Genomic DNA, 24,454 nt, shown 5'->3' with positions numbered 1-24,454 from the left:
ATGTTTCCCCAGTGATTTCCTTAACTATTTTGTCTTATCTTTTTCTGATATGTTTTAGTAAGTTGCCTAAAATTTTGTGCAAATAAAATATATTCTAAATACCATTAAAATTTTATGCACAATGATGTTTATCACAGACTTTAAAAGGAAAAAATTAAGGAAAGAAAAAAGGGTAAAGGAGAAAGAAAAGAAAGATGAGGCAGAATCTTCGAGAATGAAAGAAAGCGGGCCAAACAGCGGACAATTGTTTTTCTGAGGGGGAAGAATAATAGATGATTTTGGTTTTCTTCTCTTGATTTTTCTAATTTTTAAAATAATCAGTATAACATAAAATTAAAACAAGCAAACAATATTTAGAAGAAAAATTAACAATTATATTGGGTAGTGGTAACATTTTTTTTAACATTAAATAAACTAAAAATGCACTTTTAAAAGCAGATGAAAATATCATGAAGATCTTCCAAACAACCCAAGTAGTTTCACATCTTGGAACCACAGTCAAATTAAATATCCTTTCAAAAAGAAAGCTTGACTGGCTAAAATAACATGGATAAGTATACATTTGTAAGAAATATATATAATGTGTAAGTATACATGTATGCTGGGGTGGGCAAAAGTAGATTTACAGTTTTGAGTACAGGAAACACAGAGTTTAGTCTTATATTTTTTATTAATTATTGTATTATTTTTCATATGAACCACTGTAGACCTACTTTTGCCCAACCCTGTACTACATAATTGTGTATTATATATATAATTTCTATAGTATAGCTTAATCATTAATTATGACAGCAGTTGTGTGACCATTTACATAACAACTGTCCAGTAAAGTTTAATCTAATAATCAATAATAAAATTTAATTATTAAGCAACAAAATTAGAGAAAATTCAGTCAGTATGTTACCTCATATGTTGGATATAGTCTTTCCTTCATGACAGATACGGGAACAGAGAATTTGGGTGAAGTTAGATTCCAAAACAACTTTGTAAATCCTGGATAAGCAGATACCTTTGAAAATAACATAAAAGGTTATTAAAAACTAACAAATGGTCCCCAGGGTAAATACCCAAGCTCCTGTCAAAATCATATCTAGTTGCCCAGAAAGTGAGGTGATTGATTCCACAGCTTCTGAAAGTCTGGGAAAAACTTTTCATACCTATCAGATTAGCAAAAATGTAAAGTTGGCAATTCCAAGTGGTGCCCAGAATGTGGGGAAATTAGTAGAGCCACACTGGAGGCCAATTCGCCATCTCTAGTAAAACAGGAAATGGGCATGGCACATGATCCGGCAATTTCACTTCCCGCAAATAAGTCTAAGGAAACTCTTACACATGTGCATGAAGAGGTATGTACAAGGATGTTCAGACTGCATATGAAATAGCAAAAAGCCAGGTCCAATCTCAATGGTCATTAAGAGAGAAACAGATGACTAAAATGTAGTATATTCATATAACTAAACCCTAGTAAAGCCATTCAAGCTCAAAAATTATAAACCATAGATGGATCTTAGTAGTAAAGTATTGACAGTAAAATAAGTAAGTTTTAGAAAGATGCATACAAAATAGTGCCTTTAAGTACATGTATACAGAACACACAGACCTACAGTGTTTATTGTTTAGGGTCACAAATACACCCAGTAAAGTATAAAATCATGGACTGGAAAGACCACAATTGCAACAGTGACTGCCCTCGGGTAAGGAGGAAGAGAAATGGAACTAGGAAGTACAAGAGGACTTAATTAAATTACTTTTAGTTTCTTTTATTTAAAAAAAAAATCTAAAACAAGTATAACAAAATGTTAACATTTATAAATTATTGATAACATGTCCCGAAGTGTGTCTTAGTTTAGTTTTGGTATTTATTTATGCTTTTTAAAACTTTTTCCAAATAAATATTAATCGGGCATAAGGGAATTTTACGGAGGTGAAACTATTCTGTATGATCCTGGAATCGTGGCTACATGACATTATGCATTTGCCAAAACCTACTGAACTTTACAGCGCAGAGTAAACCTTAATGTATAAAAAATTTTTTAATTTAAAAAATCATTTAGGAGATCAGGAGGAATCCCAAGATGGAATACAGAATGTCACAAAACACTCTAACTGTATTATAAATGTATGAAACAACCTCATAGAAGGGAGAGGGGGGAAGTCGTTGACCTTACTAACTTGGAAATGAGTGGATAAGTAAAACTAAAGGCCAAAGAAACTGTGCATAGCACTGTACTTAGTTGATAAAGTTATGTCCCACGGGAATATAGGTTAATAATTCTGATACATCTCTACGCGTGCACTTCTGTACTGGAACTGAGCAATTCAGTAAAGGGATGGAGAATGGTAGGACCCAGGTTTGTCACTGTTGGAACAGGAATTTAAAGATGAGCGAGGGAGGAGACTAGAACGCTCCATGTGGTAATGGATTATAGTTGGAGACAGCACTATGAACTCGTGTTTTAGACACGGATGGTTACCTATAGAAATATTTTTTAATATGTGCATTTTACAGGAGTTAGTATACGCACATGTATTTCCTTGCTGTGTCAACTGAGAAGGCCTAGAAGCCACAATGCCCCAGTGGCAACAAACACACCTAATGCCCAGATCTTAGTTGTCAGCTACATTCTTTAAAAAAAGGAACCAGGGCTTCTTGCAGAAATTGCTGATTCTATGGACTGAGGCAGCAAATATACAAGATAACCAGAGAGCATCTTATATTGCCAGAAATTAAGAAAGGGTTTTCCAAAATCCCACAATGGTGGGGTATGTTGAAGGGACTCAGGAGCCCAGTGAAGGAGCTCTCAAAGACCAGAGCTCAAACTATGTTAACAAAATAATAGTAATAAATAGTATTGGATTATAACTCAAAGTATAAAATAAATACTCATGAGCCATACTGATATAAATAATTGAATATATAAATAAATGGAAAGAATAGACAAATCTCTTACACAGACAAATTTAAAATAATTTGTGTATATACTGTGCCCTCAAGGAGGTAGAATATAACTCTACACTACTTAAGTGTGAGCTGTACACAATGATTTCCTTCCAAGGTGTACAGTATGGAAAAGGGGATAAAAGAAACTTTACAGTGAAGGCTGGCAAATGCTATCTTCGGCAGGTGATCAAGGTTCAATTCAACAGTGATAATTCATATTAATAATATGAAGCCTAACATGACATGGCAAAAATGGCACAGTATCTCAGTGGTCTTTCTCCCCAAAATCACATGAGGCAAATCCCAATTGGGGGACATTCTACTAAATAAACATTTGACCAGTTCTCCCCCAAAACTGTCAAGCACATCAAAAACAAGAAAGTCTCTGAAACTGTCACGGTCAGGAGAAGACTAAGGAGACATGACAACTGAATGTAATTGGTATCTTGGATAGGATTCTGGGACAAAAAATGAACATTATGCAAAAACTATGGAAATCTGCATGAAGCATGGACCTTAGTTAATAGTAATGTTTAAATATTGGTTCATGGATTTTAACAAACATAGAATACTACTATAATGGTAAAATAGAATAGAAATGTATTTTCTCACTGTTCTGGAGAATAGAAATCCAAAATTAAGGCGTAGGAGGCTCCATGCTCCCTCTGGTGTTTCTACTCTTCTAAGGTTATCAGTCCTATTGGCTTTAGGACCCACCCTAAATCCAGGATGATCTCATCCCAGTATTCTTAATTACATCTACAGAGACCTTATTTCCTATTAAAGTCACATTCACAGGTACTGTGGGTTAGGACTTTTGGGGCAACTATTCAACCCACTATTATCATATTAATAACAGGGGAAACAGACTGTGTGGTATTTGGGAAATCTCCAGACTGTCTTTGTAATTTTTCTGTAAGTCTAAAATAATTATTAAAAATAAAGTTTAGCCCTGGCCAGTGTCGCTGAGTGGTTAGAGCATCAGCCCCCACACCCAAGGGTCCTGGGTTCGATTCCTGGTCAACGGCAAGTACCTAGATTGTGATTCGCTCCCTGGGGCATTTGCAACCAGTTGATGTGTCTCTCTCACATCGATATTTCTCTCTCTCTGTCTCTCTCTCTGTCTCTCTCTCCTCCCCACCCCCCTTCCACTCTCTCTGAAAAGCAATGGAAAAAAATATTCTCATGTGAGAATTAACAACAAAAAAAATTCTTTTAAATGAAGTTTATCATCAATAAAAAAAAAATACAAGCATACCTCGGAGATACTGTGGGTTTGGTTCCAGACCACAGCAATAAAATGAATATTGCAATAAAGCAAGTCACATAATTTTTGGTTTCCCAGTCATATAAAAATTATGTTTACACTATACTGTAATCTATTAGTTGTTCAATAGCATTATGTCTAAAAAAAACAATGTATATATCTTAATTTTAAAAGACTTTATTGCTAACCATCATCTAAGCCTCAGCAAGTCATAATCTTTTTGCTAGTGGAGGGTCTTAGCTCCGTGTTGGTGGCTGCTGACTGATCAGGGTGGTGGCTGTTGAAGGTTGGGGTGGCTAAGGCAATGTCTTAAAATAAGACAACGATGAAATTTGCTACATCAATTGACTCTTCTCTTCACTCAAACACTTAAGAAGCCATTGCAGGGATATTAATTGGCCTAATTTCAACATTGCTGTGTCTCGGGGAACAGGGAGGCCTGAGGAGAGGGAGAAAGATGGGGAAACGGTCGGGTCAGTAAGCAGTCGGAGCACACAACATTTATCGATTAAGTTCTCTGCCTTATATGGGTGCAGTTTGTGGCATCCTAAAATTATTCCAACAGTAACACTCAAAAATCATTGATCACAAATCACTATAATAATAATGGAAAAAAATTGAAATAGTGCAAGAATTGCCAAAATGTGACACAGAGACATGAAGTGAGCAAAATGTGGTTGGAAAAATGGCCCCAAAGACTTGCTCAACTCAGGGTCCTTTGTTTGGCGCATACACTTTTTAAGATTGTTACTTTTTCCTGGTGGATCCACGCTTTTATCATAACATAATGAGCTTCTTTGTCTCTGGTCACTTTCTCTGCTTGGAAGCCTACTTTATCTAATATTGAAAGAGTCACTCTGCTTTTCTTTGATTCATGTTTGCATGATAAATCTTTTTTACCCTTTTACTTTCAACCTCCCTATGTCATTATATTTGAGGTCAGTTTCTTGAAGACACTTTGTAGGTTGCGTCATCTCTTAATCCACTCTATAGTCTCTGTCACTTAATTGGTGTATTTAGACAATTAACATTTAAGTCAGGAATTTATCTGCCATTTCATTTTTGTTTTCTCTTTGTTCTTTCTGATTTCTTTTGTCTCGGTTTTCTTTTCCTGCCTTCCTGTTACTTGCACGTATTTTAAAACGCTACTTTCATTTAGCTATGGTTTTTCGAGTGCATCCTTTGTATAGCTTTTCGGTTGTGCTCTAGGTATTACATTATATAAACATGACTTCTCAAGATCTACTGATGTCATTATTTTACCAGTTCAAGTGATGTGTAGAAACCTTCCCTCTGTCTCTTTACCCTTCCTCGTTTATAATATACTTGCCTTAAACATTTCCTCTATATACATTTAACAATATGGTAATTTTTGCCTCAACTGACAAATTTAATTTAGAAAACACAAAAGGAGAAGAAAGGCCTATTTAAGTTCTTATTTTGAGATAACTGTATGCTAACATGTAGATTTAAGTCTACGGGCAACAAATTCTCGTAGGTTCTCTTTAATCTGAAATGTCCTGATTCCCCTTCATTCCTGAAGAATGTTTCTCAAGACACAGAACCCCGGGCTCATAGTGCTTTCCTTTCAGCACCTGAAAAATGTTCTGCCACTGACTGTTCAGCTTCTGGCCTCCACAGTTTCTCATGATAAACCCACTGCCACTCAAATTCTTTTTGTTTTGCTCCGATGGAATATATTGTTTCTCTCTTGATGTTTTCCAGGTTTTTTTCTTTGCCATTATTCTCAGAAGTTTGACTACTCTGTGCCTTGGCACAGTTTTTTTGTTTGTTTTTGTTCTTTTTAGAGTTTTCTTGCTTGAGGTTTGCTTAGCTTCTTTTTTTTTTTTTTTTTTTTAAATATATCTTCATTGATTTCAGAGAGAGGAAAGGAGAGGGAGAGAGAGAGATAGAAACATCAATGATGAGAGAGTCATTGATCGGCTGCAGCCCGCAACCCGGGCATGTGCCCTGACCGGAATCGAACCCTGATCGCCTGGATCCTAGGTCGATGCTTAACCGCTGAGCCACGCCTGGCCGGGCGCTTAGCTTCTCAAATATGTTTAAGTATTTTGCCAAATTGAGGACATTTTTAGCCATTATTTCTTTCTATACATTTTAAGTCATCCCTCTTTCTCTTTTGTCTCTTTCTAGTATTGCAATAGCACAAATATTAGATCTTTTGTTAGATTCCCACAGGTCCCTGAGTTGCTGGTAATATTTCTTATATTTATTCTTGAAAGTATTACAGATGTCCCCATTTTCCCCCCTTGAGCCCCTCCACTCCTCATCCACCACTCCAGGCCTTCGCACTATTATCTGTGTCCATGGGTTATGCATATATGCATATAAGTTCTTTGATTAATCTCTCCCCACCCACTCCCCCACCCCCATGCCCACTGAGATCCCTCAGTCTGTTCCACGCTTCTATGTGTCTGGATCTGTTTTGTTCATCAGTTTATTTTGTTTATTAGATTCCACATATGAGTGAGATCATGTAAAACTGAATCAGGAAGAACCAGAAAACCTGAATAGGCCAATAACAACTGATGAAATCGAAGCAGCAATAAAAAACTCCCAGCAAACAAAAGTCCTGGTCCAGATGGCTTTCACAGGGGAGCTTTCTAATTCTTTAACTTGTAGGGTTAGATAGTTTACTAAAAATTTTTCTTGCTTTTTAAGGTAGGCCTGTAGTGCTATGAACTTCCCTGTCAGAGCTGCTTTCGCTGTGTCCCATAGATTTGGGGTTGTTGTGTGTTCATTTTCATTTGTTTCCAGGAAGTTCTTTCTTTCTTGATCTCATTGGTAACCCATTCATTGTTTAATAACATGCTATTTAGCCTCCATGTGTTTGAATGTTTTGGAGTGTTTTTACTGTGGTTAATTTCTAATTTCATGCCATTGTGATCTGAAAAGATGCTTGATATGATTTCAATATTCTTGAACTTGTAGAGACTTGTTTTTGGTCCTAATGTGGTCTGTCTTTGAGAATGACCCATGTGTATTTGAGAGGAATGTATATTCTGCAGCTTTGGGGTGAAATGTCCTGTAAATATCAATTAAATCCATCTAACCTAGTGTGTCATTTAGAGTCACTGTTTCCTTGTTGACTTTTTGTCTGGAAGATCTACCTAGTGAAGTCAGTGGGATATTAAAGTCCCCTATTATGACTGTATTGCTGTCTATCTCTCCCTTAAAGTCCTCCAGAAGGTTTTTAAATATTTAGGCGCTCTTATATTGGGTACATATATATTTGTCAGGGTTATATCCTCTTGTTGGATCGATCCCTTTAGTATTATGTAGTGACCTTTCTTGTCTCTCATTATGGTCTTCATTTTGAAGTCTATTTTCTCAGATATGAGTATTCCTACCCCAGCTTTTTTTTCATTTCCATTTGCATGGAAATTGTTTTTCCATCCCTTCACTCTCATCCTGTGTGAGTCTTTTGTTCTAAGGTGGGTCTCTTGTAGACAGCATATATTTGGGCCATGTTTTCTTATACATTCAGCTACCTTACGTCTTTTGATTGGAGCATTTGATCCATTTACATTTAAGGATTATTAATAGGTACTTATATACTGTCATTTTAATTCTTTATGCCTATGTTTCTCTTTATATATATATTTCTACTTCTAATTACAGCAGTTCCTTTAACATTTTCTGCAATGCTGGTTTGGTGGTGGTAAACCCTTTAGCCTTTTTTTGTGTGGGAAGCTCTTTACTTCACCATCTATTTTGAATGATAGCCTTGCTGGATATAGTAGTCTTGGTTTCAGATCCTTGCTTTTCATTACCTTGAATACTTCATGCCATTCCCTTCAGACCTATAAAGTTTCTGATGAGAAATCAAATGACAGACTTATGGGAGTGCCTTTGTAGGTAACAAACTGTTTTTATCTTGCTTCCCTTACAATTCTTTGTCTTGAATTTTTGGCATTTTAAATATATCTTTATTGATTTCAGAGAGAGGAAAGGAGAGGGAGAGAGAGAGATAGAAACATCAATGATGAGAGAGTCACTGATTGAGCCCACAACCCAGGCACATGCCCTGACCGGGAATCAAACTCCGATCGCCTGGATCCTAGGTCAACACTCAACCACTGAGCCACGCCCGGCTGGGTGAATTTTTGGCATTTTAATTATGATGTGTCTGGACGTGGGCCTCTTTGTGTTTTTCTTGCTTGGGACTCTCTCTGCCTCCAGAACTTGTGTGACTTTTTCCTTGACAAGGTTAGGGAAGTTTTCTGCCATTATTTCTTCAAACATGTTCTCTATCCCTTGCTTACTTTCTTCCCCTTCTGGCTCTCCTATGATGCAAATATTGTTGCATTTTGTATTGTCTAACAGCTCCCTTAAGCTGTCCTGTTTTTTAACTGTTTTTTACTTTTTGGATCTCTGATTGAGTGATTTTTCCTACCCTGTTTTCTAATTCACTGGTCCTATCCTCAGGTTCCACTATTCTGTTATTTACCCCTTCCAGTGTATTTTTTATTTCTACTATGCAATTTGACCAAGTGATCTCACTTCTAGGAGTATATCCTAAGAAACCCAGAACACCAATTAGAAAGAAGCTATGCACCCCTATGTTCATAGCAGCACAATTTACCCATAAGTAGATGAGAAGGGAGTTCTAAACAGCCCAAGTGCCCATAAGTAGATGGGTGTATAGAAAAGCTATAGTACATTTATATAATGGAATACTACACAGCTATAAAAAAAGAAGTATCTCTTACCATTCGTGACAGCATGGATAGCCTGGATATTATTATCTTAAGTGAAATAAGCCAGTCAGAGAATGACAAATACCATATGATCTCACCTATGTGTAAAATCTAATGAACAAAATGAACTGATGAACAAAATAGGAACAGAGGCATGGGTACATAGAACAGACAGGTCTCAGAGAGGAGGAGAGTGGGGTGGACTGGAAGAAATTAGCCAAAGAATATATATGCATAGCCCATGGACACAGAACAACAATGTGGTGAAGGCTGGAGGTTGGGGAGCATCAGGGTCTGAGTGGAGTGGGGTAAAGGCAAGGAAAATGGAGGGCATCTGTAAGAGTGTCAACAATAAAAAAAAATAGCAGACATAAGAATCCAACCATCTTCTATTAAGCCAGACATTAGAGATTTTTGAAAAAAGTAACAATCCTGGTTTTCTCTTCAATTTTTTTGTTTAAAAATATAATTATTTTTCATAAAAACACATTATTTATGTTAACATATGTGACTTCATTACTGTTGTTTTTAATAAACAAAAATTAAACACATCATTTTCTCAGTTTTAATTCCCAACATTGTAAATACCAATAGATATAACCCACATAAACAATTATTGAGGTCTTCAATAATTTTTAAGAGTAAAAAAAGGGCCCTGAAATTTAAAAGTTTGAGAACCTGTGAGATAGAGAAAACTGCTATTAAAGAAAGTTCTTACTTCTTCTCCAGAGAGTTGTAGGTGTGAGTGGAGAGCATGCTGTCTAGTTTCTTGTGCCAATTCAGGTGGTATCCCTGGTGGTGTTGGAAGGATGGGAACATATGCTTGGTTGTCACCCATAACAGGGATTCCTTGCAGTACTCTACAGTGTGACAAAAACAATAAATTTCTTTTTTAAGTCACTGATAAAGCAAAAGACATTTGCTCTCATTGCATATCTCTGTTGAGATAAGTACACAGACATTGGATAACTATTAAATAGAGATTGTTCAGAAGTCAGATAACTCAAAAGTGGAAATAATTAAACAATTATGTTTGATTCTATATGCATTTAAGTCATAACCTTTATGATGGTTCTATTTTACTACATTGAAATAATAAATTCACCCTATGAAAAACCTGATTACAAAAGAGATTAAAAGTTCTGTGCCTTCTGATCACTAACCAATTCCCAACTCTAAACTCACAGAAAATACCTTCTTTTCTTAGACTGAGGCAAAGATCAGCCTTAGCAGAACTCCCTTCTCACATTAAAATTTTCTCTTATTGATTCATATCTTGTTAGGTTGAACAGAAAACTCTTACAGCATCAGGTGTTTCCTTCTATGCTACAAACTGCATATACATTAGGATATATGTGAGGTACAAAACTTATCAACAAAAGCCTTAATTAAGCCTAAGAGATGAGCCAAATCAGAATTTGAAGGCAAAATGTGCCACTAATGACTGACTTCCAGACCACTTGAAAAATGCATTAATTCTTGTGTTGCAGCACTTACTGTAAAAGAAATATAAAATAAGTGAATCTATACAAACTATAGCTATGCCAATTTCACATGGAAGTATTTCAAACCAATACTGCCTCTAATTTTTTGATATATCATTATATGAACATTCAATTATGAGCCACCAAATGTGAAGACTAAGCTTACAGAAACCCAACTGACTTTAGTTAATTAATAACTTACTGAAACCTTCAAATTCCATCATATCAGCTGTTCAAAAACAGCCCCCCCCCCCCCCCCAAAGCTAGGCTGGAGAAGACAGGGCATTGTCAAAGCAGAGTCATGAAAAAAGCTTCCTATTTCACATAGTCAAATATTTGAATTCAAAGAGAAGATAAAGTTCGACTCCCAGTATGGTGAATATAGTAGACTGCCAGTCAACAACCAATCCATTCTAATTCTCATGTGCTTTTCTAAACTGCTGAGGGTGGACAGGTAAAACTCTCCTACAGCCAATGTCCTAGATATAATTTAAGATCCACTAACCAGATGCACTCACATACAATTTGGAAGGCCGAAGGTTCTGATGTTTTTTTGGCAAGTGATCATGGCAACACTGAGTTCTGTAGCAATGTTCCAGTTACTTCTTGTGTGCATTTTTAAATTTCCAGTGAGCATATCAACAGGCATAGTGTGACTCCAGAGACAAAAGTTGTGACACAAATCACCTCATCCCACAGCTAAGGTGGTGTGTTGCCAGTGTTGGCTTCCAGATTTCACACCTCCCTGACTATGCCAGAAGTAGCAGCTCCCAGAGCCAGTTAAGATGCTGTGTGAGTCAACTTTGGAAGCCCTCCCTGCATAAAGGCCATTTTCCAATCTTACCATTGATTTTGTAAACACTAAATTCCCATTACTAAATCCCCTTTTGTTTAAAATAGTTAAAAACATTTCTTTTTTCTGAAACTGAGTCTTGACTAATATATCCAGGAAAAACAAAGAACAAGGTAAGGTCTAGGAGCTACAAGAATGAACCAGAAAAGTACATACATCAAGATTAGTAAAGTATTTCTAAGATCAGGGAAGAGAGGAGTGACTTAAGAAGCTATCTTGAGGGACTGCTGTATTTTTATCTGGTCCTACACCAAAAACAAGGTAGTAAGAATCTTTCACAACTTATTGTCTTTTCACATTCCAAATGTACACTGAAAAAATTCTGGTTGGTTAGAAGAAAAGCAGAAGAAGTCATTAGACATTTTAGAACTCATAGCTTTGGTAGACAGGAATGCAGAAACAGTCGAAAAGCTACCCAAGGTTAGCAACTGTTCTTGTATGGCAAAGATGAATCACTTTGAAATTCTACAGATTTTCCCTGCTTCCTTCTTTATTTCCAGAGGGAAGAATCAGTCCTTTCTAGACTTCTCCCCTGGAAAGCACCACCATTTCAGTTGTTCAGATTGAAAATCTCTTCAACTCCAGGCTCTCCCTGACTTCCAATAGGATTATTAGTACTGATCCCTCTCCATCCAGAGTGTCGCTCCTGTCCATTACATTTTCTCTCATTTGAGTCCTATGATATCATCTTTGCTGGTCTCTTAGCTCCAAACTCTCCCTCCTCCAACCACGCTATATACCCCTGACAGTTATCATCAGTCACTCCCTTTCCAAATACTTTAATGACTACACTCACAGTAAAAAACCTGAGCTCCTGTGCCTGGCATTCAGGGTCCTCCACATCTGGGCACCACCTACCTTGCCAATCCTACTTCCCTCCCCTAACACCTGGCCCAACCTACATTTACCCTGCAAAATGTGCTCTAGGTGCTGAGATCACTACAGGGGTAACAAGGGAGACAGGCAAACCAAATTACAATACAGTGATTAAAACAATGCTTTCAGATCTCAACTCCTCCATGAGGGTTTTTTTTAAATCCTCACCTGAGGATATGTTTTATTGATTATTTTAGAGAGAAGGGAAAGAAGAGAGAGAGAGAGAAACATTGGTCAGTTGCCTCCCATATGTGCCCCCATGGGGGATCTTACTTGCAACCTAGGTATGTGCCCTGAATGGGAAATGAACCCACCACCCTTCAGTGTTCAGGACGATGCTCCAACCAACTGAGCCACACTCGCCAGGGCTCCATGTGACCTTTATAATGCCCCTCTGCCCAGTCAAAATTCATCTTTGCTTCCCTGGTTTTCGTGCTGCATTTGATCTGTTCTTTCATTATAAAATATAAAATATATTTTATTCCATATATCTTTTTCAGAGTCGATCACAGAGTGGTTTGGAGGGCAACATTAATTCTTATTCATTTTCTGTTTCCCATGGGTGCAAATGTATTAGGTACTGAATAAGTATTGTTGAATTTTGGCTGAGCGAGAAAAATCCCACAGCAAAAGCTAGCCCCAGACCCTGTCCTGGGGAACTGAGAACTATGTGTCAGTGTGATGTGCTGCAGTGGTTCTCTAAGTGTATTCTCTACCCAACATTATTGGCATCACATAGGAACTTGCTAGAAATGAAAAATCTTGAACCCTGTCATACCTAATGAGTCATACTCTCTGGATGTGGGGCTCAGCCATAGGTGTTTTAACCAGCCCTGCAGGTGATCCTGATGTAGGCTGAAGTTGGAGAACCACTGATACACTGCAGTCTTCCCTAAAACAGCCTGACCATAAGATGCTGGGATGCTTATCAAATCCATAGCTTCGCAGGTTCCTCCTCTAGAGATTCTAATTCAGTGGGTTAGAGATAGAGCCTGAGAATTTGTACACAAATCAAACACTGCAGGTGGTCCTTATCCTTAGGGGAAACCTAAAAAAATCACTGATATAGTGGAAAGAGTTAGCTTTTGGAATGAGGCTAAAACCAAAGATTTAGCCCAGTTTGGCCATTTGGTATGCCATGTGGGGGTAGGTCACTTTTCTTTCCTAAGTCTCAGTTTCCTCATTTATATATGGTAACAGTGATTAGGTCTTTTAGGATCTAATGCTCAGAAATAATATATGTGTGAGTTTGTACATAGTACCTGCTCAATAACTGGTTGATATTATAATCATTACTGTTATTATGATTAAAGAGATTGAATGAAGGAAAGGCACCCTCCTCTCTGGAGTGAGTTAAATCTCCTTCCCAGTCAACATCAATCTCCCATGGGGCCAGAAATATAAAATGTATTTCTTATTGTAGGTTGCTGTCAAAAAAAAGTTCGGAAAACATTTGTACTAAGCTGTGAGCACATGTTAAAAATCTCTGCACATATATTCTGTGGGTTACATAGAAGTGACTATGAGCTCTGTCCTGTAGTGTAAAGTATGGAGAAAAGTTCTCTCTCCCACAACCCTCTCGCCTCCTTGGATTGACTCCAAGTCCCCCATCAAATCTTCATTCTCCCTTCCTTAGCGATTTAATTGTGCTCCTTGGGGTACAAAACCTGGGGGAGGCTTCACAGGATGGAGCTCACAATCACTTTTATGTAACTCAAAGGAGATGTACACAGGGATATTTTAAGAGTGTTCATGTACAAAGGTTTCACCAAGTAATACTTACATCCAATAGAGTTTTCTATTCCAGGGGTTTTTAAAGTGCTGGTAGCATGCCACTAAATTGATTTCACAACCCATTTATTGGGTCACAATCTAATATTGAGAACACAGTAACTTACAAAAAATGTTGTTTGAAAAGCAAATTCCTAAATCTAGAAAAGACTTTGGGAGTTCCTTCTTGAAGATGCTAAATTACAACTAATTTTCTTTAGTATAGTCTTTAAATCTGCATGGTCTGTAACGAATATTTTTAATAATTTTTAAAAATTCAGAGAGCATAGTCTTAATAAAATAATAAAGCTAAAGAAGAATAAGTGTAGAACTATGTAATATTTTTGCAAAATATGATTGGGGGGTGTTATTTTTAATCATTGTATCTTCATTGCTACATGCAAACAGTGACATCTGGTGGAATCACATCGCTGTGCTTTCAAAAAATTCCAGCTTTCACACACTGGCAGTTATAAAATCAGATAAATGTCCAAATAATTCCTTTTTTTTTTTTTTTTTGGTATTTTCATATAAAAACAAAAATATACTAATCTAATATACTATTAAATATTGATAGCACATACTGAAATGACTTCTTGTCATCCCAATCTGTATTTTTTTAAATGTACATAGGGCCTACTTAGGTAGGGGCTAATTTTAAAGATGGCTATAATAGAAATCTTATTGCAGTTACTATTTATTACAGTTCTAAATCTTCCACCAATTGTGTTTGAGGATGCAAAATTCTGCCTCCGTTTCCTCATCCATAAATATAGGTAGTTTAGGTTAGGGGAAGGCTAAGATGTCTCATGGCTCTGAATATATGTGCTTCTGTGACACATATCACTAGCTAGACCGCAAACAAGGATTAAGTCTTACGGGTTGTGGCATAGCATCTTGGGTCATTCCCTGGATTATGCAGCAAGGAGCAAAGCCAAGTAAGGGTTGTGGTGAGGCAGGATAAGATTGAACCCGGCCACTGAGGAATGGCAGGACAACGCAGGAAACGGGGACTGGCGGGGAAAGTCAGTTGCAGGTGCCCACATGGAAGGAAATGCAGAGCAGAAGACAGAACACAATATTCCAAATGCAATACGACGGACCACAGGTGGTGCACTACGAGTGCCATCAGAAAGGTCTAGCACGGGACAGTGTTCTAGTGAGGGGCAACCAGCGACGGGAGTGCGAAACCAGGCAGAATTTCAAGCAGCCTTTCAGGATTTAGGTAATTAACATCAGGGAAGGCTCCCACAGTTATCGAGGCCCCAGCCCTGGCCCAGGAACCAGAAACAGGATTTCAGTTTCTAAGAAGGAATACGCAATATAAGATCGAACATCCACCCTATTCTGAGCAGAAACTCTGCTTCCAAAATTGGTCACAGTGGATCAAATCCAAAACAGCAAGGGTGAGTAACATAGGCTTATCTCAGATTATTCAACTAGAGCGCCTCAGATTCTTCCTAGCTTATAGCAAGATTGTTCTGAAAACAAGATGAGGATGAGTATTTGGATGAAGCATAAAGAGAAAAAATGAGAAGTGAGGGTCTTCGCAAGTTCACAAAACAGTGGGATATAATGGAAGCCACATTTAGAATCAGTGAGACCTGGGTTCTAGCTCTTACCAGCTCTCTATATACGTGGACTAGACTATCTCTGAACCATATATCCTTCCTTTGGGGAATGCAATGATTTAATCTACTACATGGAGTTGTTAAAACTAAATTACATTACAGTTGTACCTCAATGCATTTTTTAATAGATGCTTTTTTCCTATTCAAATATTATTACTCTATTTGTGGGGTTCAGATAAAACCTTTAGACTGGAAGCATACTTTATATAGTCAATTTGTAAACTATAAGTAGTAGAGACAGTGAGTCAAAATAATTACTCAACTGCCTTTCAGTTTAAAAAAAAATCTTCAAAGAAATAAGTGTCAAAATATCTTTAATGTCATTTTTTAAAAATATGTCTTTATTGATTTCAGAGAGAGGAAGGGAGAGGAAGAGAGAGAAATAAGCATCAATAATGAGAGAGAATCACTGACTGGCTGCCTCCTGCACGTCCCCTGCTGGGAATCGAGACCTCAACCCAGGCATGTGCTCTGACTGGGAATCAAACCTCCATCACCCAGATCATTGGTCGAAGCTCAACCGCTGAGCCCCTCCAGCCGGGCTTTAGTGTCATTTTTTTAAAGATGTATGTATATAAAATACATATGCATGCACAGAAAAAAACCCTAAAATAATCTTTATCATATAGAAAACCAATAGTAAAAGGTCAGCCTCTACTACAGTTGTTTTAACGAGCACAGAGAAAAATTGTACAGGCAAAATTTTCAGATCCTGCCCTATCCCACTCCCAACACCCTCCAGAATTCTGAATGACTAAATTAGTAATATAAACTTGCATCTTCTGGTTCTCCCACTTATGGTCTAAAAGTAGTATTCTAATGCCTCCCAGATGAACAGTCAATAAATGTCAGGTAAACCTACCCAATATTAACTTTGGGTAGCCGGACATGACCTAACTTCACTCAAAGGTGAGTACACAAAAATCAAATATGAGTTCTATGAAGAGAGTCTGCAAAGTAGAAGAAAGAAATATATCATTCAAAAAGTTATATGAAAAATATCCTTCTGAAAAAGATTTATTATAGAAATTAAAGAGAAAGGGTTGGTTTTGTCAAGGCAATTTTTTAAATGCTTTCACAAAACAGAACAAAATTCAGATAAGACAAAAGACTTAATTTTCTTAAGAGGTTGAAGAATTAAGAAAAAATAGAAAAATGCCACAACTGTATTAAAATTGTAGTTAGAAGGAATTTTTAAAATTTATGACTCAGGAAATGAAACCACTGATGTGGAACAAAGGTTTGAGAGATGAATGTAAGCAGAGATGAAAACTGTGGAGGGTTGATAATGAAGATCCAATGTGGCTAATTGATATTCCTGAAGAAATGCACCAAATAAATAGAATGGAAACACTACTCAAAATAAAACAGAAAAAGCCCTAAACTGAAGAGCTGTATTTGCATATCAAAAGGCTTTTCCATGTACCAAGAAATATTAATTAAAAAGCAATACGCTCCACACATATGCTAGTGAAATTATTTCATTTAAGGCAAAATTTTAAATCCTATAAACATCTAGGAGTGGAGGAAAAACAAATCACAAGCAAATAAAAACAAGCTGGCTTCAGATTTCTATCTTAAAACATATATCAAATAATGACACAAACAAACAAAAACACATAGACAAATGTTGACAAATATGACAGATTATAAGAAATAGCACGGAACCAAAAAAGAAAAAAAGAATACAGAATAAGATGACAAAAATAATACCAAGTCCATCTGATACAACAATAAATTAATATGGAATGATTCAATCTATTACAAAAAATTTCTGACTGGCTTCAAAAATTCAAGTCTATGCAATCTACAAGGGAAACAAATAAGAAAGATTAAAAATAAAAGGAAGGGCGAACATACACCACGTGAATAAAGCACAAAATAAGAGAAAGCAGTTTCACGTTTTATGTATTTAGTGTATAATCTACAATGAAAACAGGACCACAACTAACAGTTTCTTGAATTTCCTTCGACACAAAATGGTTCCATATGATGACTACCAATGTACATAGTATTTAGTCCTACCTCCTTTCAGCGCACGGAGCTCTGCCTCATTCTTGATCATGACTGCAACCCATCCCATCACTAAATGCACCATGAAAAGTCTTCCACTGATGAACACTGAAGTTGTCTCCAGCTTTCTGTTATTATAAGGACAATGAATATCCTTACGCATTTATCTTAGTAAATGGCCATCATCAGCCTATAGATGGTATTTAAAGCCATGGTCCTGGATAAGGTCACTTTGAGAGTATAGGCCGGGGGAAAGAGGTCCCAGGATAAGCTCAGGGCACTTCAATGTTTTGAAGTCAAGAGATGAGACGCCAGCAAGGGAGATTGAGGACGCACAGCCAGGGGGGCAGGAAGAGAACCGAGAGAGAACGTGGTCTCAGAGGTCAAGAAATGAAAATGTTGTAAGGAAGCAAATGCATCTGTGCCAAATGCTACTGAAAAGTCAAGATGAGAACTGTGGTATCTTAAAGTAAATCTGTTCATGTCATTCTTCCTCAAAAAACACACGTTTTCACTCTCATGTGGAATCTAATGAACAAAATAAACTGATGAACAAAATAGGTCCAGAGACATAGAAGAATGGCACAGACTGATGAATCTCAGAGGGAAGGCAGGGGTGGAAGGGGGGCAGTTAAGGGGGAGAGATTTACCAAAGAACTTATATGCTTAACCCATGGACACAGACAATAGGGTGGTGAGGGCTGGGGGGTGAGGGCTGGGTGGAGGGGGTCAATGGGGGAAAAAGGGGGACAGCTGTAATACTTTCAATAATAAAGATAAGTTTTTAATGCTATCAATGGCTTCCCAATACACTGGGAATAAGAATCTCTCTCCCTTTACAATAGCTAAGATCTGGGTACAGCCCAAGTGCCCATCAGTAGATGAGTAGGTAAAAATGCTCTGGTACATTTACACCATGGAATACTATGCAGCTATAAAGAAGAAGGATCTCTTACCCTTTGAGATAGCATGGATGGACCTGGAGATTATTATGCTAAGTGGCATAAGCCAGTCAGAGAAAGACAAATATCACATGATCTTACTTATATGTGGAATCTAGTGAACAAAATAAACTGACGAACAAAATAGGTCCAGAGGCATGGAAGCATGGAACAGACTGACAGACCTCAGGGGGGTGGGGATGGGGAGGGATGGGAAGAAATTAACCGAAGAATTTTTATACGTTCATATATATAGCCTATGGACACAGACAATAGGATGGTGAAGGCCTGGGGTGGGGCAGGGGCTGGGTGGAGGGGGAAAAAGGTGAGGAAAATGGGGGACATCTGTAATACTGTCAACAATTAAAAAAATTTTTTAAAAGAATCTCTCCCCCAAGCCCCAAGATCTCACACACATACCCTAAACAAACACATACAGGCCATTTATAGAATCCTATATAATGAGACTCTTGCCTCTTCTCCAGCTTCAGTTGCATCATGCTCCTCCTGTTCTCTAATGCTGGACTTCTTTCCAGTTCTCAGATAAGTTCCAGTTGTCTGTCCACAGCAAGTACTCCAAACTTCAATGTGCATCTCTAATATTTTCCCAGGTAATGTTGGTGCCACTAGACTGTGGGCTATACTTTTGAGTAGCAGAGACATAAAAAAATATTCTTTCCCCTCCTCCTAGCTATCTTCTATTCATTCGTCAGGTTTCAATTTAAGTATCATTTCCTCAAACCTCCCAAAATAATGAGGAACTCTTCTTCCATGTTTCCACAGCACCCTGCACATCTGCATATTAATTGTCACATTTACAATAATTAATTCACTACCTTTCTTCTCTGCTAGTCTCCAAGTTCTCTGAGAGCAGAGACTGTTTCTCTTGTATGTAGAAGCTTCCTTAGTGCCTAACTCTATGCCTGCCACATAGTAGGTACACAAAAAATATTTACCGATCACTTTAAGTGACTATTCAGACCTGTAGTTCTTGACATGGAAAGATAATCACAACATAATAAGTTTTAAAAATCAGGTGACAAAACATTATGTTCACAGCATTAATCCAAATAAATATGATGTATCCACATATAGAAAGTCTGGACTCATATATTTCAGAGTGTAAGCAACATTACCTCTGGACAGCAAGATTTTGAGTAATTGTTTTTCTTTTACTTTTTCTTGCATATTTTTGCATATTTGCTAAAATATTGTATTTTTTATTATTTTGTAGCAAAATAATAAATAATATTAAACACTGAATTCTGACACTTAAACTTCAGTTTTCCAATATCGTTGTAGTTGCTGTTGTTTTAATGTATAAAATTAAAAGTCTGTCTACTTTTTAAAAAAATGACTAGGAATTTCCCTTGTGATTTGAAGCCAATTTGAATGTTAGGTCTGCGGACTATAAGGGGTACCTAATTTGGGAAGGTCAGCTAATTTTTGTAGAACAGCGTTTTTGTTAACTCTCTTTATTAATGGTGGATCAACAAAATACACAAGCAATTTTACATAGACAAGTCAGTGAAATAGAACATAAGTCCATAAATAGATTCAATAACACATTGAAATTTAAGGCATGCAAAGCTGGCATTTCAAGCTAGTGAGGAAAAGTGGGTTTATTGAATAAATGGTATTATGCAATTGGCTAGTCACTTGGGAAAACAATAATGCTTGTTCTTCTTATCAGAGATTTAATTTTTTTTAAAGAAAGACACAGAATTAGTAGATGAAAATATGCGAGAATACATTTAAATTTAAGAGTAGAAAAGCTCTTTCTAAGAATGACACCAAGAACACATAAACAATTGCTGAGTTTTACTATATAAAAATTAAAACTTCTATATAGCATAAAACATCATAAACATACTGAAAAGCAAACAACAAAGCAAAAAGAAATCTACAATATATGCCCATTAAAATCTTTAATATAAGATCTCTTACCCCATGAGAAAAAGATGATTGATAGACTAACAGAATATGAATTGGTAATTCTCAAAAGGAGAAAAAATAGGCAAGAGACATGTAAAAATGTGTTCATCATTACTGGAAATAAATTTAAAAAATAATAAAGATGTTTTTCCTGCTCAGATTAGAAAAAATAAAGATCAACAATTAGTAGTTTGACAGGGCGAAAGGAAGTAACAGTGTCATAAATTGTTGGTAAGTGCGTAAGTTGGTATAATTTTTCTGGAAAGAAGGTCAGCAATACGTATCACATTCTGAAAATAAAAAGTTTAATAAACAGATCCACACCTAGGAATTTTCTTACACTGCTGCTTGGTTGTTAGTGAATAACATTAAATAATTTCAATGTTCACACATAACCTTGAGTGAAAAAGACCCTTCAATAGAATGTCATACATAGTTTAATGCCATACATACACATACAGGAGCTGTTCAGAGGCTGTGAACCAAAGTGTTAATATTAATCTAGGTGTTTAAGTACCTTTAGTGATCTCCCTTATTTTAAATCTCAAAATCTAAAATTCCATGCTAAGGGAGGGGGAAGATGGCGGCACAGTGACAAGACGCAGAGTGCCCTTGCTCCCAGCCATGAACTTGATTTACCACTAAAATACTGCATAACCAGCATGGAAAAACCAGAGAAATATACCTGAGTGGACATATTTCAAGTAGAGATCACTGAAAAAACATCATAGAGTTTGGTAAGGGGGATGTGTAGAAAGTGTGAGTCCCCCTTGAAGCCTGTGCTGGGCTCCTAAGACCTAGGGCTAGAGGCTACAAAGCTCCCGCCCCTTGGGAGTGTGGACCCACATCCAAAAGCTGGGATCTCAAACCTGCAGCAGAGGGGAAGGGAAGGAGGGCCTCTGTGCGGAGTACAAAGGGACCCAGGGGAACAGTGTGCCCAGGAGGGGGAGACCACGCCTTCCCAGTGAAACAAAGCTTCTAATGGCTGCTGGGACAGGAATCTTCCACACCAGTTGTTGACCATAGGAAAAGCTGTCCCATAGTATGTGGCTCCCAAATAGAAAAGGGCCAGAGGGCTAAACTGAGCAGCGACATACAGGGATCCTCTGCCTTCCTGTAAAGCATTGTGTAGAACCCCAGAAAGCATTCGATCTGTGTGGCGTAGGGAAGGGGAAGAGAGCCCTCCTGCCACCAGAGAGGGTCCAGAGCCACCAGCAGGGCAGATCGGGACTCCAGCCCCCAGAGCTGCAAGTGGAGCAGATTGGGTCTCTAGCCACAAGAACTGCCAGGTGTGGCAAATTGGGGATTTTTGACCTGCTCTGAAGGGAGCCAGGAGAGCATACAAGGAGCCGCACCAGCTTTATTGAGATCAGCTGTGCAGGAGAGCTGTGTGGGGCTCACTTTGTGATTCTTCCTGCTTGGCACCAGGGCACCTGGGGGTGATGGGACCTCCTGGGGTGGGTTCTCTGCCTGTGTGTTGCTTTGTGCGTTTTTGAGTTTTTGATTGCTGAATGGGCATCCACCTTCCTGGCTTGCATTGGGAAGACAGACCAGTGAAAGCTGGGATTTGTGTCTGCATAGTGAAGAGTTTGAAATAAGTGCCCAGTGCAATCAGCCAACCAGATCTGGGAAAGGGGGGCGGAGCATGCCTACCTCTCCTGTAGGCTTGGATCACCCCCAATAGGAAAGAAGCTGGTTCAGCTCACTGAAGCCCCAGATATCTCCCATGGGGCACAGCCTTAAGGCGGAAGGGAGATCAGCTCACAGGATGACAATACAAGAATAAGACTCTCAGGGACTATTGTTTGGGAACTGGAGGAAAAGCTTAAAACCCCTTCTGGAGGGTAGGCAGGCAAAGTGCTCACTAGACTTTTTTTTTAATCAAACGCACTGAGCCCAGGCTGCTGAAACTGCCCATACAGAAAAGGCAACAGGCTGAATTCGGTCTGAACCTGCAGCAGGTGACTGTATGGGGAATCAGAACTGGAGGATAAGGTAGAGACTGAGGAGTTGATTTTGAAGCAGAGGTTGACTTCCTCACAGTGAGTGCCTGACAGCGAAACCTCTAAGGGGAGCAATGTCCTGAGCTACATTAGGCGGCCTGCACACTAAAGACTCCCAAAGACTCTGGAGTAAGAGCAGGCAACCACAGAGGGAGGCAAAATAGTTGACAAGTGGAGGTGGTCCACAGAGAGCCTCAGATCCACCAACTAAGGACACCAGAGCCAAACCTAGACAGCTCCTGACATTGGCTGATACACAATACCTCCCAGGAGGACCGAAATCAGCACACAAAACAGCAAGCCTCCGACAACATAAACAGCTGCCCAGATGAAACTCACCTGATTGACTGTTTTTATTTATTTTTAGAAAAATGAGTGAAAAGAAAAATTTTTCTTTTTAAATTTTTTAATTGTTTTTAATTTTTTAATTAATTTTTTAAAAATTTGTTTTGCTTTGCTTGTTTTTATTTTTTTGCTTTTTTTATGTTCAACTCTCAAGATTTTCTTGATATTCTCTGCTTAATTGCTGGGATATTATCATTATAACCAATAAGTTTAATGCTTTCCTCTATAGTTTCCACCATATCTCTTACTGGACTCCCTCCATGCCCTTGCTTTATCTCTCTCTCTTCTAGTTCCATTGGCATAACAGTTTTCTCTTTATCTCCCCTTTTATTTTCTGTCTTCCAGTCTTTTTGTTTGTTTCTGTTTGTCTCTTTATTGTATTTTTATTTTTTATTTTTCAACTATTTTCCTATTCCTATGCTCTACCCTCAACTTTTTGCTCACCCTTCTTTCAGAATCTTTTCTATCCCCTTTTTATCTCCCAGTAGCTTCTCTATTTTTTACTTTTTATTTTATTATTAATATTTTTAATTTTTCTTCTGTATTGGCAATACTATTCTTTTCTCTCTCTCTCTCTATATATATATATATTTTTCTCTTTTTTTCTGTTTTTTTGTTTTTGTTTTTGTTTGTTTTTTTGCTTTAGCATGTGTGTTCTCACTTCACTTCACAATTCTACTTTCTCTTGGGATGTTCTCATTGTGATTGTCAGGATGTTTAGTAAGATATTGCTTGATTCCTAGAACTTTAGTTGTGTTTTCTTTTGCCTTGCCAACACCTGTAGAACAGCTAACACAACATGGTTGGAACTGAGCCACACAGTTAGCCAACCTGAGAGGAAAGTCCTCCCAAGAATGGGGAAACAACAATATAGACCCAATCTCAACAGGACAGCCCAAAGAACCCACAAAAGGGACACCCACAAAAGGGACACGCCTAGAGCAAAGAGCTCAGAAGTATAAGGAAAACACACCTCTGGGCTCCACTGGACTCACAATACAAAATGCCACCCCACAAGACTGGGAGACAGCAAATATATCTAATATACAGGTACAAACACAAAGAGCCACCAAAATGGGGAGGCAAATAAACAACCCCCCCCCCCCCAAACTAAAGAAAAGGGAAAATCACCAGAAAAAGACCTTGATGAGATGGAGTTAAAACAAGTCATCAGAAATACAGTTCGGTGTAATGGTTATAAAGATGCTCAAGGAAATTAACAGGAACAACAAGACACTTAGTGGAAAAGTCCAGGACCTTAGTCAAAACATGAAAAAGGAGCTAGATATCATAAATAAGAACCAGGCAGAAATGAAGAAAATTATATCTGATATCAAGAATATGCTGGAAGAAATTAAAAGCAGGCTCAACGAAGCAGAGGATAAAATAAGTGAATTAGAAGATGAGGTAGAAAAAAACACTCAATCAGAGCAGCAAAAAGAAAAAACTCTTAAAAAGCATAAGGACAGTCTAAGGGAGCTTTGGGGCAACATGAAGCAAAACAACATTTGCATCAAAGCGATTCCAGAGGGGGAGGAAAGTGAGCAAGGGATAGAGAACTTGGTGGAGAAAATAATGACAGAAAACTTCCCTAGGCTGATAAGGGAGGAAATCACACAAGTTCAGGAAGCACAGAAGGTTCCAAGCAAGAGGAAACCAAATAGACCCACTCCA

General features: G+C 37.8%; 1 protein-coding gene across 1 annotated transcript in view; it reads right to left on the bottom strand.

Annotated features, from left to right (window-relative positions):
* Nucleotides 1–24,454, bottom strand: part of TTC6 (tetratricopeptide repeat domain 6) — a 188,265-nt gene that overhangs the window by 78,034 nt on the left and 85,777 nt on the right. The window contains exons 6-7 of the mRNA XM_087815319.1: nucleotides 9,648–9,789; nucleotides 905–1,009 (exon numbers count right to left, since the gene is read on the bottom strand). Of these exons, the coding sequence (XP_087671445.1) occupies nucleotides 905–1,009; nucleotides 9,648–9,789 (247 nt within the window). The remainder of the gene's footprint in view (nucleotides 1–904; nucleotides 1,010–9,647; nucleotides 9,790–24,454) is intronic.

This window comes from Miniopterus natalensis, chromosome 1 (assembly GCF_054644295.1).
Source record: "Miniopterus natalensis isolate mMinNat1 chromosome 1, mMinNat1.hap1, whole genome shotgun sequence".
In the NCBI taxonomy this organism is placed as follows: Eukaryota; Metazoa; Chordata; class Mammalia; order Chiroptera; family Miniopteridae; genus Miniopterus; species Miniopterus natalensis.
The sequence above is the reverse complement of the archived record's forward strand: the minus strand, read 5'-3'. Positions and strand labels throughout refer to the sequence as shown.